General features: G+C 30.3%; 1 protein-coding gene across 1 annotated transcript; it reads left to right on the forward strand.

The window, feature by feature from the left end:
* The first annotated feature begins 401 nt into the window (after window positions 1-401).
* Window positions 402-2,486, forward strand: LOC130944858 (nuclear transcription factor Y subunit B-3-like). Its single transcript, XM_057873427.1, has 2 exons — window positions 402-456; window positions 1,864-2,486. Exons 1-2 carry the CDS (start codon window positions 402-404, stop codon window positions 2,484-2,486), a joined length of 678 nt encoding a protein of 225 aa, XP_057729410.1.
* Window positions 2,487-15,099: the final 12,613 nt, after the last annotated feature.

The following is a 15,099-nucleotide window of genomic DNA, read 5'->3' on the forward strand; positions in this document are numbered from 1 at the left end:
AAATTATTTTTAATAAATAAATTTGATTTATATATATATAAATTCTGATCAATATAAATATAAATTATGTGTTTTATAGATTTTGATAAATATAAATATAAATATAAATTATTTCTGATTAAGTAGTAATTTAAAATAATAACATTTGATAGACATACAGTAAAATAATTTGGAGTACTTGTTGTGAAAAAAAAAAACGTACAACTGTGGGTGCATTCGGGTCATAAGAGTGTAATGACTGGTTATTGGCTGTTTCCTCGGTTGCATCGCCCTCTTTGTTCACTATATATCTTGCCACTTGCCAACTACTTCATTGCCCAAACTTCACTTCATTTCATCATCACTACTAACTAGATTAGCGGCTACTTTACTGTCCTCTCTCACTGCATTTTTCTTCACACATGGAAACTGGAGGAGGCTTTCACGGTTATCGCAACCTTCCTACTACTACCTCTGGTATATATCTACACATATGTAGCTACATATATTCCATTATTTAATGTTATATGTTCTCTCTTTTTCTGTTTTCATTTAGCATGCAGAAATAGTATACATATATGTCTGCAACTACTTATTCTATTATTCTGCCACATGCATGTAAGGTTATCGAATTTTCTTTAGCTAGTCATTTTCATTTTTCTGATCTATCTTTCTAATCATCTCTCATTTTTTCTCGTTGATTTCTCTATCTATCCCCACCATGGTAACGGGTTTAATCAATGGGCAATGGCACTACTTCCTGTTTTGCTTTCATGGTTTTACATGGGAACAAGGTTTATATTTATTTTTTTTCCTTCTTAACAACAATAAAATATTTCTTCATTGTTAAAATGAATGAACAGGCATTTGAAACACTAGCAATATACGAAAGTAATGATGGTGACACTGTAATGATGCATTTATTTTATGTTTATATACGATAGATATGTTTCTTAGATTGGAATGTACAAGTGGCAAGCATGCCTAGATGGTGCATGCAGGAGTGGTGCTGACTGGAGAGTTACAAGTGGCATACATGCATTCTTCCAAATAATTAACATCACAAACACATCTCCCTTCTTTAATTTTCTCTGCCAACTTTAGTTCATTTTCATTATCTTATCTTGTCTTCTTCTTTCTCTTATTTCTCATCCAAGCATTCTTACTTGGAAAGACACACATACTACTACTACTCGATCTTCATATTAATATTATTCGTGGTCCATTATTATTATTGCATGCACTAGTATTAAATAGATAGTTTAGATAAATATAAATATAGTACTCTCTTATACATTATTATTATTATTATTATTATTATTATTATTATTATTATTATTATTATTATAAGAGAGTACTCAAAAAATAATGTATCTATAATTAATTATAAAAATATTGATCATTAATATGATATTTCTATATTTATTTAAATTTTTCATTAATAACAAACTAAATAATAAGCACACAAATATTTTTTGAAATATCAACCATAATGATATACATTCATATTGTATAAAGTACAAAATTTAATAAATACTATTTTATTTTAATTTATTTTTCATTTGAATCACACGAAACAAAAACTACTAATGGTAACCGTTTTCTTCTACAACTTGTTTCCTTTACACGTATGACTGTACTTTATTTTCATCTCCATCTCGAAAGACAAAAAGTTCCTGCATGTGCAGCCCCCAATAACCACTCACAAGCAAACATGTTTTAAGTAACTCCCCTCCCCAATGCGTAGCTTCTTTGACCATATAAATTTGGGCGCCGCATCCAAGATTGCCATTTAATTTCCTCTCTATACACTTGTACTTTTTACTTGGTAGCAAAGTTATATACACGAATCATAGTTAGTTTGATATATGTATATGCATATAGGGTTGAAGCTATCTGTGTCAGAGATGAACATGAGAGCAGTAGAAAACAACACAGGAAGCAATAATAATAATCATACAGATGATAACGAATGCACTGTGAGGGAGCAAGATCGGTTCATGCCAATAGCAAATGTGATTAGGATAATGCGCAAGATCCTACCACCGCACGCTAAAATCTCTGATGATGCAAAAGAAACAATACAAGAATGCGTATCAGAGTACATCAGCTTCATCACCGGAGAAGCTAACGAGAGGTGTCAGAGGGAGCAACGGAAGACCATCACGGCGGAGGACGTTCTTTGGGCAATGAGTAAGCTTGGCTTTGACGATTACATTGAGCCTCTGACGATGTACCTTCACAGGTACCGTGAGCTTGAAGGTGACCGTACCACCATGAGAGGAGAGCCACTTGGAAAGAGAACTGTTGACTATGGAACTCTTGGTGTTGCTACTGCTTCTGCTTTTGTTCCACCGTTTCACATTGGACATCACCATCATCATCCTCATCCCAGTGGTTATTATGGTACACCCATGGGGAATTACATTAGAGATGCACCCAATGCTAGCTCGTCTCTTCAGCCTCCTTCACTTGCTCATGCTGAACCAAATACTCAATACAAATGATCCTATCATGCAATAATAATAGACACTGGTGGCTACTAATAATTAAGGTCTTATTATCATATAATAATCTAGCTGCTTAATTTAACTAGGACTGGTGGTTTAATTTAATTTTCTTGTTTGTGTGTGTGAGAAATGTGAATCTGAACTTTGATAAGTGGTTTAATTTGATTTTGTAATCTGTGTGTTTGAGAGAAACGTGAATCTTAACTTTCTCATTGTTAAATGATTCTATTCTATTTTATTCATGCATCTTCTGTTCCCACTGTGCTATGAAGCTGAATTTGTGGTTTTTCAAAATTTTTTGACCTTGACAAGGAGGAATTAATAATTCCTACAGCACACAAAAAATTTCAAAATTATTTAGTTTTAACTTTTAACTCTCAAGTCAGGAGAATTTAATAATTTATGTAGAGAAGAGCTAAAATAATGATGTACAATACACATTTTTTTTCCATAAATTTAATTATAATTTTTTATATTTTGTAAATTTCTAAAATAACCACTTACAATACACCATATTTATCTCCTAGTATGTTTTGTTATTATTGTTGTTGTATTTATGTCATGTAAGTACTTTAGTACTAAAATAAAACATGCACAGATGGATTCTTTTATATTGTTTTAAAATGTGAATCTAATATAATAAAAAAATGTTATATGAATTTTTTAAGATTTTTTTATTTTTAATATTAAAAATAATTAATTAAAAAAATGGTCTTTCATATCATAAAAATGCATCAAACAAGTATATCCCAAAAAAGTGTTGGATCATTTTTCTTAAAAAAATATTATATTTTTTATTTTTGTTAAAATATGCTAAGTACTTTATTATTTTGGCAACATCCCACTCAAAATTGTTTTGAACTTGTCTTCTTTTACACATTCTTCTTAAACAATGTTGTTGTTATCATAGTCTTCCTCTTCAATCTCTTCCTTTTTTTTTATTGGATGCTTTTTTCCTTTTTTAATAACTTTCTCTTCCTTTTTTTCATTTTCTTCTTTTTATAGCACAAAATTTTAATACATAACACAAAAATTTTAATATTCAACACAATTTTTTGAAATGATTATGTGTCTGAAATATTAATATCCAACCAACATAAAATTTGATATATAGGAGTTGAATTTTATACAAAATTTTTAATTTATTTTGTTAGTTTTTCTTACATAAAAGTAATTTATATAGGTTATATAATTACTGAATTGCCTTTTTTAAAGATTTTATAATATATAAAAAAATTCAGTAATTTTATTTTTTATATGATACCAATACTTTTATAGTATATTTAATTAGAAAGTTGTTACATATCTTTTTAATTAAGATTAGTTCTTTCAAAAATTTCAAAAATTTAAAAATAAATTATACATTATTAGTTATCTCAAAATACCGCATTTTTATAGAATGCAAAATACAACTCTTAAAATAAAATTATAATCGAAATAAATTATCATGAAACAAGGTAAAAGTTTTCTTTTCAACAATATAAGTTTAAAAAATTAGTATTTTTTACAAAAAAAATCTAAAATAGACAATATAATTATTAAAAAAAAATTGTAAGTTATTATATTCATAGAGATAAGTACCTATATAGAAATTAATTTAAAAAATATAAAAATTTGAGTGTATGATACAAAATTGGTTAAGTAAAAATATTAGTGAAAGAAATAATTGAGACTTAAATCTATCACATTATTAAAAATAATTACATATAAAATTACTAAATATTTTAAATATTAGTAAGGTCACTACTTGCTTTTTTTGAATTCATTCTTAGTGTAATATAAAAATTTTTAAAGGTCTATAAATTTAAAATATTCATATACAACTAATAAAATATATATAATATAAAAAATTTAATACACAATAATAGTTTTTTTTAAAGATTACAATTAACTCATTTAGTTAACAAAACATATTTACAATAAAAATTTATATACTATGTATCAAAATTTATATGCTATGCGAATAAAATTTTGTGTTCTCTAATCAAAATTTTTGTGCTAAAAAACACAGAAAAAGAAGCGATGACCGTATACTTGCGTTTTTTTCTTTTTATCATCAAGGTTTTCATAATGTATACGGATTAAATTGAATCTTTACTAGAGAATATCTGATTCCAATTTACTCAATTGAATATGCAATGCTTTCTATAAATAATTTATGGAAAAGTTAAATAACAAAATAAAGGACCAATTCTTGTAATAAAAACATTATTGAAAGAAAGTAGAAACACCCCCGGGCTACTCGGATATCAAGTCCTTCATTAACACTTTGTTTGGTATTGAAGAATTTATAAGGAAAGAAGAGGAGATAAAAAAATGGATGGAAAATTTAATTTTCCTGTTTGGATCAGTAGAAAAATTGTATGAAAAACAAAAAACTATATGTGGAATTCAGTTTAATTTTTTTCCCCAAAAGTGTGAAAAAAACTGGGATTGAATTGTAAAAATGGGTAAAAGTACTTATTTACCCTTTTAGTAACATCTTTTATTGAATTTTTATGGTTTAGTTGTTACTAATGTTTAAACAGCTAAGAAAAAATTGTCTTTACTTCATTGGCAGTCTTAAAAAACATTTGTTCAATGCATCTTCAACTCATTTTTTTTTGTAAATTATACAAAATTCTGCTTTGGTTAAATTAGTTTTTGACCATCAAAATTATTAAGTGATTTTAGAAGCTAAGTCTATTGAATTTTGGTGCTTTTGACCATCTTCAATGCAATTGTATATGATTTTTTGTTGTTTGTAGTAAAAAAGAAATATTAGCAACTTTTATTGTTATTATTTTATTTTTTTAAAGACAATTTAGTGATTTTTTTTTACAATATAATTAAAGAAATTAATAGTGTAATCTGTGAGTAATTTTTATTATTCTTTTACACAATTATTTATTTGTATTTGTTTGAAAAATAAAGATATATCTCGTTGTTTATGACATTTAAAATCTTTAAAAATAATTTGGATATTTTTTATTGAAAAAATAATTTAAATACATTAATAAATTATAATTTATATATAATATATGTAAGGATAATAAAATAATTTTATTCTATAATAATTTTTTCTTTTCTTATTTTTTTTATATCCAAACAAAAAAAAATTCTTCTTATTTTTTTTTCTTTCTATTTTTTCTTCATCCAAACAACATACAAAAAAAATTTACTTTTTTTTTATTTTCTTTTTTTTCATTTTCTTTCCACTTATTTTCCATCAAACATCTAAATATAGTGTAAATTTCTTGGCTTCCTTTTCTTTAGTTTGACTTTGACCTGATTTTCCCTCGAGTACACACTATACAGTAGAATTTTAGAAAACATACCTTCTTAACTGTTATTAAATAAATTGCGTGCTAGGTATGTAATTATCTTGATGAAGAACCAATAATAAACTGATCCAGGGGTAACTTCTGAATGGTTGAGTTACATCCAAAGTTGTATCTGTTAGTAGGACTAGAAAGGAGTTGAGTTGAATTGAGTTGAACTAGCCCAAAATTAAATTTGGCTCACAAAAATTAAGTTTGGTTCACAAGTCGACTCATTAACAATCGAACTTATTTCGTAAGCTCAAGTTCGACTCAACCAAAGCTCATGAGTTGACTCAAACTCATGAACTGACTCAAATAATAGGAACATAATATATAATTTATTAATAAATTATAATATATATATATTAAAAATATTAAAAAAATTGTATATATTCTCTATCTATCAATTATAAATTTTTTATTTATGTCTTATATCAAAATTATATAAAAAATACTATAAAATTTTAAATAAATAAAAATATTAATATATATGTAAAATTATATATTATTATTTTTTATATATAATATATATTAAATTATTAATACGCATATCCTATATGTATTTAATTTATAATTTTAATATTATATATAATCGAACTAGCTTACGAGCTAATGAGCTGAGTTTATCCAAACTCGACTCATTTAATTTATGAGCTCAATTTCATGTTCAAGCTCGGCTCACCACCTTACGAGTTTAGCTTATTGAGTTATTAACGAGTCGAACTCGAACTGGCTCATGAACTGACTTCACTCATTTCCAGTCCTATCTGCAAGTATAACAACTTGTGGAACTCGATTAATTGACTGAATTCGTAAATTAGTATAAGTTTATCATAACACATAATAATATAGAATTAATACTGTTGATAAAAAATATCTAGCTTCGAGAAATGTCATACTCGAAATATAATGGAATTTTATTTCGAGGAATGGAGGCTGTATCGAGTAAGGTTTGTCAAGGAATGAGAAGCATGAGCCAGTCAATGGATTAAGTCGAGAAGATAGTCGATGTGCTCAGTCAAGAAATAAATTGGTTATTTGAAGTTTATTTTAGCAGTTACTCACATTGTGTGTAACACTTTAATTAGCCTAAGCTTTACCTCGCGTCGTAAAGCAAAGGTTAATCAAAGATTACGACAGTTCTAAGCTCATACATATAATATATAGAAGAAATAATATTATTTAGAAGCCTGATGAAGGATATAACTCAAAAATGGGATTTGAAAAGCTCATAAGTACTAGCGAAACTACTAACTTAAAGCACAAGAAACAGATGTAATATACCAAGATATAATAGTATAATATTATAAGAACCTAGTCACGACTCGCAGAGTTTAAGTCGGCTAGCCAAATATACAGACAAAATAAATTGAAGTTTAAAATGGCTTATACAACTTTTGTTCTCTCAATACATGCCTCTAGGCAAAATAAAATACAAAAGTGAGAGATGTATAAACAAAATAAATCAAAAGGACTCCAAAAAGATATTCGGATCCTCCGCTTCTGTCACCACCCAAAGCAACTCACCGAGGTGGGTTGCGACCTGCATCTGAAAACAACAACAAAAATATGGTATGAGAACCGGAGATTCTCAGTATAGTAACAGTGCCAGTGATATAAGACCCCGGGACGCCGAAGGCAATTCTAGACTCCAAATCCCTCACAAGATTCAAACTTAAGGCATACTAAAATAATAAAACATAATTATATAAAACCTTAACATAAATAAACAGGGTACTCTATATTTCTATTCTAACCAAACACCGCTGTCCCACAGGCTTCACCAACCTATCCTCCATGCGATCCCATTGCCACCGCCTTCCGAACCTCCTCAATCCCAGTAGAAAACACAAGTATATACAATACAAGTAAAACATAAGTAGAAGCATATATAACAATTAATTCAAATAGAAATTAGACAGGTTATACAAATAGGAAAACAATATCAAGTCGGCAAAGCATACAAACAGATAGAAAATGCACATGATGAATGCCTGCCCTACTGGCTATGATATCACATTGTTGGTTCAACTGCCAACCCGACACATCTCCATGGAGATGTTGCCCTTCGGAATCATCATATGGGAACCCTCAAGATATAGTGCTCAGATCACTATCCAGGGTTTTGCGCCTGTACGCTCTATTGATCCGAAGGGATGCGAGCGGGATACTATTGCCACTGACCTCACATCTCAACACAAGCGGGACAAACCACCGCCCTTACACTGCCGCCGCTACCTCGACAGGCGGGATCCAACCGCCGTCCCTGCCGGACGCATAGCGTCTCATAGTCTCAATATACAAATGATACATCAGTGGTTTTCAGAAAACATTTGCAATATATCATGGATCCATCATCTCATTCCGAGTCCTCGACTCATCTCAACCACTGTCAATTCAATATCTCCATTCATCTTCCTCACTCCACCAAACCCATCCCTAGTACACTAGAAACCTAAACCTCCATTTTCTAGTTTTCATAATAATCATCAACTAAAACCCTTAGCTTATTTCCCATATTCCCATATTCAAAATTAAGCCCAAATGCCTTAAAATGGTGTTATAGAAGCTTACAACCTTGTTGGGAAGGTGAAGTAGTTGAAAATAAAATTTAAATTTGTGAAACAGGGCGTGTGCGTACGTGCAGGGCACGCTCTGGAGAGTTTTAAGACGTGCGCGTACGCATAGGAGTGTGCGTATGCACAGGTGCCAAAATTCACAATGCCTGTTCACTCGCACAACCTGTGCCAGCGCCCCCAACAGATTGGCCTTCCCAACGTGTGCGGCCACAGCGCTGTGCGTACGCGGCAAATAGATTGCCTGCCTCTGTGTGTGTATACGCACAGGTCTGTGCGTGCGCACAGGATAAAGATTTCGCAGAGGTGTGCGTGCGCACACACCAAAAATAACAATTCTGCAACTCTGCAGAATTTCAGATTTTAACACCAATCTTTGAATGATCATAACTCCCTCTATAAAAATCCAAATTTTACAAACTTTATATCAATTCGAAGAGTTTTCAATGAACTTTGATTCTAAACCAGTTTCAATAGATTTTAAAAACTGAGGCATAAGTTATGATCAGACAAAACTCACCAAAAATAAACTTTTACCCAAAATCACAACTTTCACAATTTCTTGTAAAATATGACCAAAACCATACCAAACCATTCCAAAACTCCATTTCTCATCCCAATCTACCCTTTGCATCATATTTCACCAATCTTGCCACATATCCCTTCTCATTTCATCCTTCTAAACCTCAACATCAACTATATAACACTCATAAACAATCCACATTCAAATTTATCATTTCATCAACCTCAACATTACATTAATCATACCAATCTACTTTTCAAATCCATACTATTATTCATCATCATCATACCATCATAAATCATCATACAGCAACATTCAACAACTCATCAACCATATTAAGTTCAAACCTATCCTATGGGTCACTAGCCTAAGTGTTCATGAATATTATATACTACATAGAGGAAACCAAAATCATACCTTGGCCGATCTCCAATACGCACCAAAACCCCAAATTGAGCCCAAGATAAGCTTTCAGTCATAATCTAAGCCACCAAGAATCTCCAGCAAGCATCAACAATCATCGACAAGCTCCAAACTCACCATAATCAAGCTATATATACATAAATCATCACAAATCAACTTAGGGCTCATTATAATTGAAATTTCACAAGAGTTTCAATGCCTCTTACCTGGCCCAATAGTTTTGAAAACCAAAACCAACATCAATCAAAGGTTAGAGTGTACCTAAACACCTAAAAATCACAAAACCTCACTTAGCCAAAAACCCTAAAACTCAAAACTTTGAGGAGAAAAACTAAGAGAGATTCGAGCTTTTCTTACTAGTTTTTTGGGTGGGTTTTGTAGAGCTCTTCACAAAGAACGCGTAGCCACAAACGGTGCAGCGATCGAAGTTCTATAGCTTAAGATATGAGCTTGGGAAGATTGAAATGAATAGTGTTCAAGGGTTTCTCTTCTTTCCCTTCTCTTTGAGCTGGGTGTGTGTATTTGTTAGTGTGGTTTGGCTGTTTGGGTTCATTAAATGAACCTTATATATGTTGGGTTTGGGCCCAACTTGGGTCCGGTCCAATCCGTTAGCATTTTTAGTCCGTTCGGTCCAATTTTGGGCCAAACTTTTAACACTAACGCCCGATTTTCTATTTCTAATATTTTTCTAAGGTTTTCGACTGTTTTCACTTTTTCTCGCATAGTACCGAGTAGACTTGAACCGGTTTAATCGGTTTGACTATTGGTTCGCAGTTTTTTACGATTTTTCTCAGAAAACACATTTTTTGACTCAGAAAAACCTGCTGAGTCCTAAAATTACATTTAAATTCTTGAATTCTCACTCTAACTTTTGGAACTTGATTTGGGCAATATTAATCACTTAATTAAACGGTTAATTGATCTCGGTTCTTACATTGTGCAAAAGGAGCGAAACAGTTACTCAAATACCAGCATATGTGGGAGTTACCCTTGAATCTGATTGGTCAAATATTTTTATAAATAGATAAAAGATCAATGAAAAAGTGGTTGGAACTTTGCTTAAAAAAATACTCAAGCACACTCACATCCCAAAGATTTTTTGAGTCTGTATTCGAGTCATTTTTCTGTAGGGTTCCTTCTACATCTTAAATTTCTATTTACATTTTCTGTAACCTTTACTTTCCATACAAATTTATCTTTCAAGCAATAGTTATTTTTTTTCCTTGTTTAATTTTAAGTTTCAGTACTTTATTTTCAATTTCAGAAATTCTTTGATCTAATTGAAGGCATTCTACTGTTTCATTTAAATTCAATGCACATTATTTTAAATTTAGTCAATTTATTTTTAAAATTTATTTTGTTTATCTTTCATATTTCCTTTTATTTTGTTTAATCTAAAAGGTCATTTAATGCACTTTAAAAATCTGGTACTCATAGAAGAATAAATTTCACTTTTAGACCATTAAATATCAAATCACTTTTAATTTGTTAAAAATCGATAAAACAAATACATAACACATAATAAATTAAAATAATATAAAATAATAATTTCACCAAATAAAATATAATAAACTAAAATAATAATTCAAATTATAATAAGTATATCCATATCTTTTATAATTATGTAATAAGTATGAAACAAACTACAAACACAAAACACAAAATAAAAATAAGACTTGAATCAACCCTAAAAGCACAGACATAAAGCAAAAATATGAGTTAGAAGTTAGAAATTTAAATTAGGAGACATAAAGCAAAAATATGAGTTAGAAGTTAGAAATTTAAATTAAGAGTAAAAGCTCATAAGCACATGCAACCATAGCAAAAAAAAAAAGGCGAAATAAAACCGAAATAAGTGATCGATGAAGAAGGATGGATGGAGGAAGAAGTTAGTCAGGAAGCACAAAGAAAAAAACTAATAAAATTGTGAAAGAATAAAAAAAGAAAAAAAAGAAAAGAAAAGATGAAGATTTTTTATTGATTGTTTATTGATTGAATTATGAAAGTAAAACTAAATATATATAGAGTATTGTCTACGAAAGATAAGATAAGATAAGAAGATAACAAAAAGATAAGATAAGATAATAAAGGGTAAAATTAAAATTGAGTTTATGTATTCTATTGGGTTGAATTTATGGGCCGTGAGACTTCTTTATTGTTGTCATGGGTTAAGGTGGAAGAATGGTTTAATACGTCCCCACAAGCTGGACGATGTCAAGAACACCAAGCTTATTGAGATTAAGATGGAAGGGTTGAGAAGATAAAGACTTGGTGAAGATGTCAGCTAGCTACCCAGAACAGGGAATGGAGAGAAGTTTCATCACTCCAGCTTGAGCTTTTTGTCGAACCAAGTGACAATCAACCTCTAAATGTTTGGTTCGTTCATGAAAAATTGGGTTAGCAGCAATATGAACATCACTCTGATTATCACACTATAAAACTGGTGGGTGGATAGGAGAGATGCGTAAAAATTATAACACATTTAGTGTCCATTGAAGTTCACAAGTTGTGTTGGCAAGTGCATGATATTCTGCTTTAGTAGATGAGCGGATAACGGTGGTTTTGTTTCTTGCTCTTCCAATAGATTAAAGAACTGCCTAATAAGAAACAATAGCCTGTTAAAGATTGTTGAGTGTCAGGATATCTGGCCCAATCAGAGTCACCGAAGTCGAGAAGCTAAATTTCTGATTCTCTTGGAAAAAAAAGTCCTTTGCCGGAACTAGTTTTCAGATATCATAACACTTACTTGGTAGCTTGAAGATGAGATTCAGTAGGAGATGCCATAAATTGAATTAATTATTGAGTGGCATACAAATATCCTCAAAAAGATCTCCATGTAAAAAAAGCATATTATTGACATCCAACTGATGTATGGGCCAATGCTTCATAGAAGCCAATGCCAAAACTAATCTGATGGTGGCAAGCTTGACAACAGGGGGAGAAGGTTTTGAAGAAATGAACACCTTCAGTTTGAGTGAACCATTTAACCATAAGGCGTGCTTTATATCGATCAACTGAACCATCAGACTTGCGTTTAATGCGATAGATCCATTTACAGCCAACCGACTTAATGCTTACAGGGCAATCAACAAGACGCCAAGTTTTGTTCAACTCAAGAGCATCTAGTTCATCTTTCATGGCACTATGCCAATTAGAGTGTTGATTGGCGTCTTTAAAAGATTTTGGCTCTACATCAGAATGTAGAGATAAAAGAAACTTATGATGAGAAGATGAAAGAGAAGAAAAAGATATAACTGAAGATAGAGGATAACGACACATTGAGGGAGAGAAATTTGTGGATGTGAGAGAAGAATTACACAAGTAATCAGAGAGATATGTTAGAGGTCGATAAAGTCGGTCAGAATGATGAATACGAGGTTGCTCAGGTGACGTGGGATGAAGAGGTGATGATGGGTTAGTGCCTATTGCAGAAAGAGGGGAGGTTGTATGACTTGAAATAGATTTGGGGTCATGGGTTCGATTTGGGTAGGACACGACAATGAAAAAAAAGAGGTGTTGTTGGAGAAAAGGAAGAATTGGATAGAAGGGTTCAACTGGAAGACTAACTGAATATTGTTTTTGAAAATGCGTGTTTGGCAATGTTGGGTTGAGTATATGGAATTGGACATTTTTGGTAACTAAGGACAAGATCATTCATAAAAAATCTCATTTATAGAAATCTCAATTCTTTTATCTTCTAAAACATAAATAATATATCCTTTAAAATCATGTTGAAAACTAATAAACACAGCCTTTTTGACTTTTAGATCAAATTTTGATCTATTTGTCATTAGAGTAGAAACAAAACATAAGCATCTAAAAACTTTAAGGTCATGATAATTTGGTAGATGATTAAATAAAATCTCAAATAGTATTTTAAAATTAATTGCGGATGATGGAACTCTGTTAAATAAATAAACAGCATGTTTAACAACATAAGACCAAAAAGATGATGGTAAATTAGATTGAAACATAAGAGCATGAGTTATATTCAAAATATACTGATATTTGGTTCTACCACTCTATTTTGTTGAGGAGTTTCAACACAACTACATTGATGAATAATGTCATTTGAAGCATAAAAATCATGTAAAATGAATTCTGCTCCATTATCGGAACGAATAGCTTTGACTTTATAGTTGAATTGTGTTTTAACTAAAGTAATAAATCTTTTTACATGATTTTGCACTTCTCCCTTTTGATGTCAATAAAATAACCCATGTAAAGCGACTAAAATCATCAACAATAGTAAAAAATATTTATAATTATTAATAGAATTTTGTCGAAACGGACACCAAATATCAAAATAATAAATCAAAACTTGCATTGGCTTTATTAAAACATTGAGAAAATAAAAGTTTTTTTTTTACTTAGAAAGATGACAAATATCACAAGTCTCATAATGATACATAGAGATAAAAGGAAGATGTTTATGTACATGATTAAGTCTTTTGTCTAGAAAGGTGTTCTAAACGAAAATGCCATATATTTGAAGGTGTAATGGGTGGGAATTGGATGAAATTTATGGAATATGCAGTGGATAGATTTTTACTGAAATTGAGTTCAAGGAGATATAATCACTCTCTCATTATGCCCAAATCAATCGTCCCTAAATTGTTGCTCTGTAAAGTGCAAGAAGAAGATGAAAAAGTTAGTACACATTTGAGTGCTGAGGTAATTTTTGAGATGGAGATAATATTAAAATTGAAATGAGATAAATAAAAAACATCATGAAGAACTAAAGATGGTGAAAATTAAACAATGCCTTTATAAGAAATAGTAATTTGAGAACCATTTTGGTAAATGAATAATAATAGGAGAAATTTATGTGTAAGAAATAAACTAAGACAAATTTGATGCAATGTGATCTGTGACACCAGAATTAATTATCTAAGTGAAAATTTGTTAACAATAGGAAAAGTACTTAAAAAACAAAGATAATGAGTAATTGAACTTGACAGAAGCCTAAGTTGGTTTGAAGGATGAGTTTTTTTATTGGAAGAAAGTGTCATGAAAAAAAGTGTTTGACTGAGGAGAGGTTTAAAAGAGGCTCCTGATAAAGTTGCTGGTGTGCCATTTCTCCTTGACCTAGGATAGAGTAGGGAGACAGTTCAATAATTCGAAAAAAGATGGCTTTGAGTTAAATTGGAAGGTTGATTATTCATAATGGGAGGGGGTTGAAGGGATTTTAGGATCTGAATTGATTGGTTTATTTATGGATGTTAGCAGCACTCAAGAGGAGTTCTGGTATCATAATAAAATTGTGAAAGAATAAGAAAAAAAAAAGATGAAGAATTTTTATTGATTATTAATTGATTGAATTATGAAGGTAAAATTAAATATATATAGAGTATTGTTTACGAAAGATAAAATAAAAATAAGATAAGATAATAAATAGTAAAAATATAAATTTGCAACTAAATTTATGTATTCTATTAGGTTGAATTTGTGGATTGCGAGACTTTTTTATTATTACCATAGAGTCAGATGAAAGAATAGTTTGATACAAATTAAAAATATTAAAGTAAGACAGTAAATAATAATTTTTTTTTAAACTCAAACAACATCAGTTTGGCTCAAAATAGGTAAAGTCACAAACTCACGAATTTAAATGAGTTCATTCAAGTCAACTCGAATTCAATTAAATCTATATAAAAATAAATTTGAGACCAAATCAACTTGATTCCATTTCTTGAAAATATAAATTTAGAAAATTCCACGAGCTAACTCTAAAATTTTCAACAAGAAACATCAGTTTTCAAGAGAAAATCCGAGTGAAGGAGTGA

The sequence above is a fragment of the Arachis stenosperma genome, chromosome 1 (assembly GCF_014773155.1).
Source record: "Arachis stenosperma cultivar V10309 chromosome 1, arast.V10309.gnm1.PFL2, whole genome shotgun sequence".
In the NCBI taxonomy this organism is placed as follows: domain Eukaryota; kingdom Viridiplantae; phylum Streptophyta; class Magnoliopsida; order Fabales; family Fabaceae; genus Arachis; species Arachis stenosperma.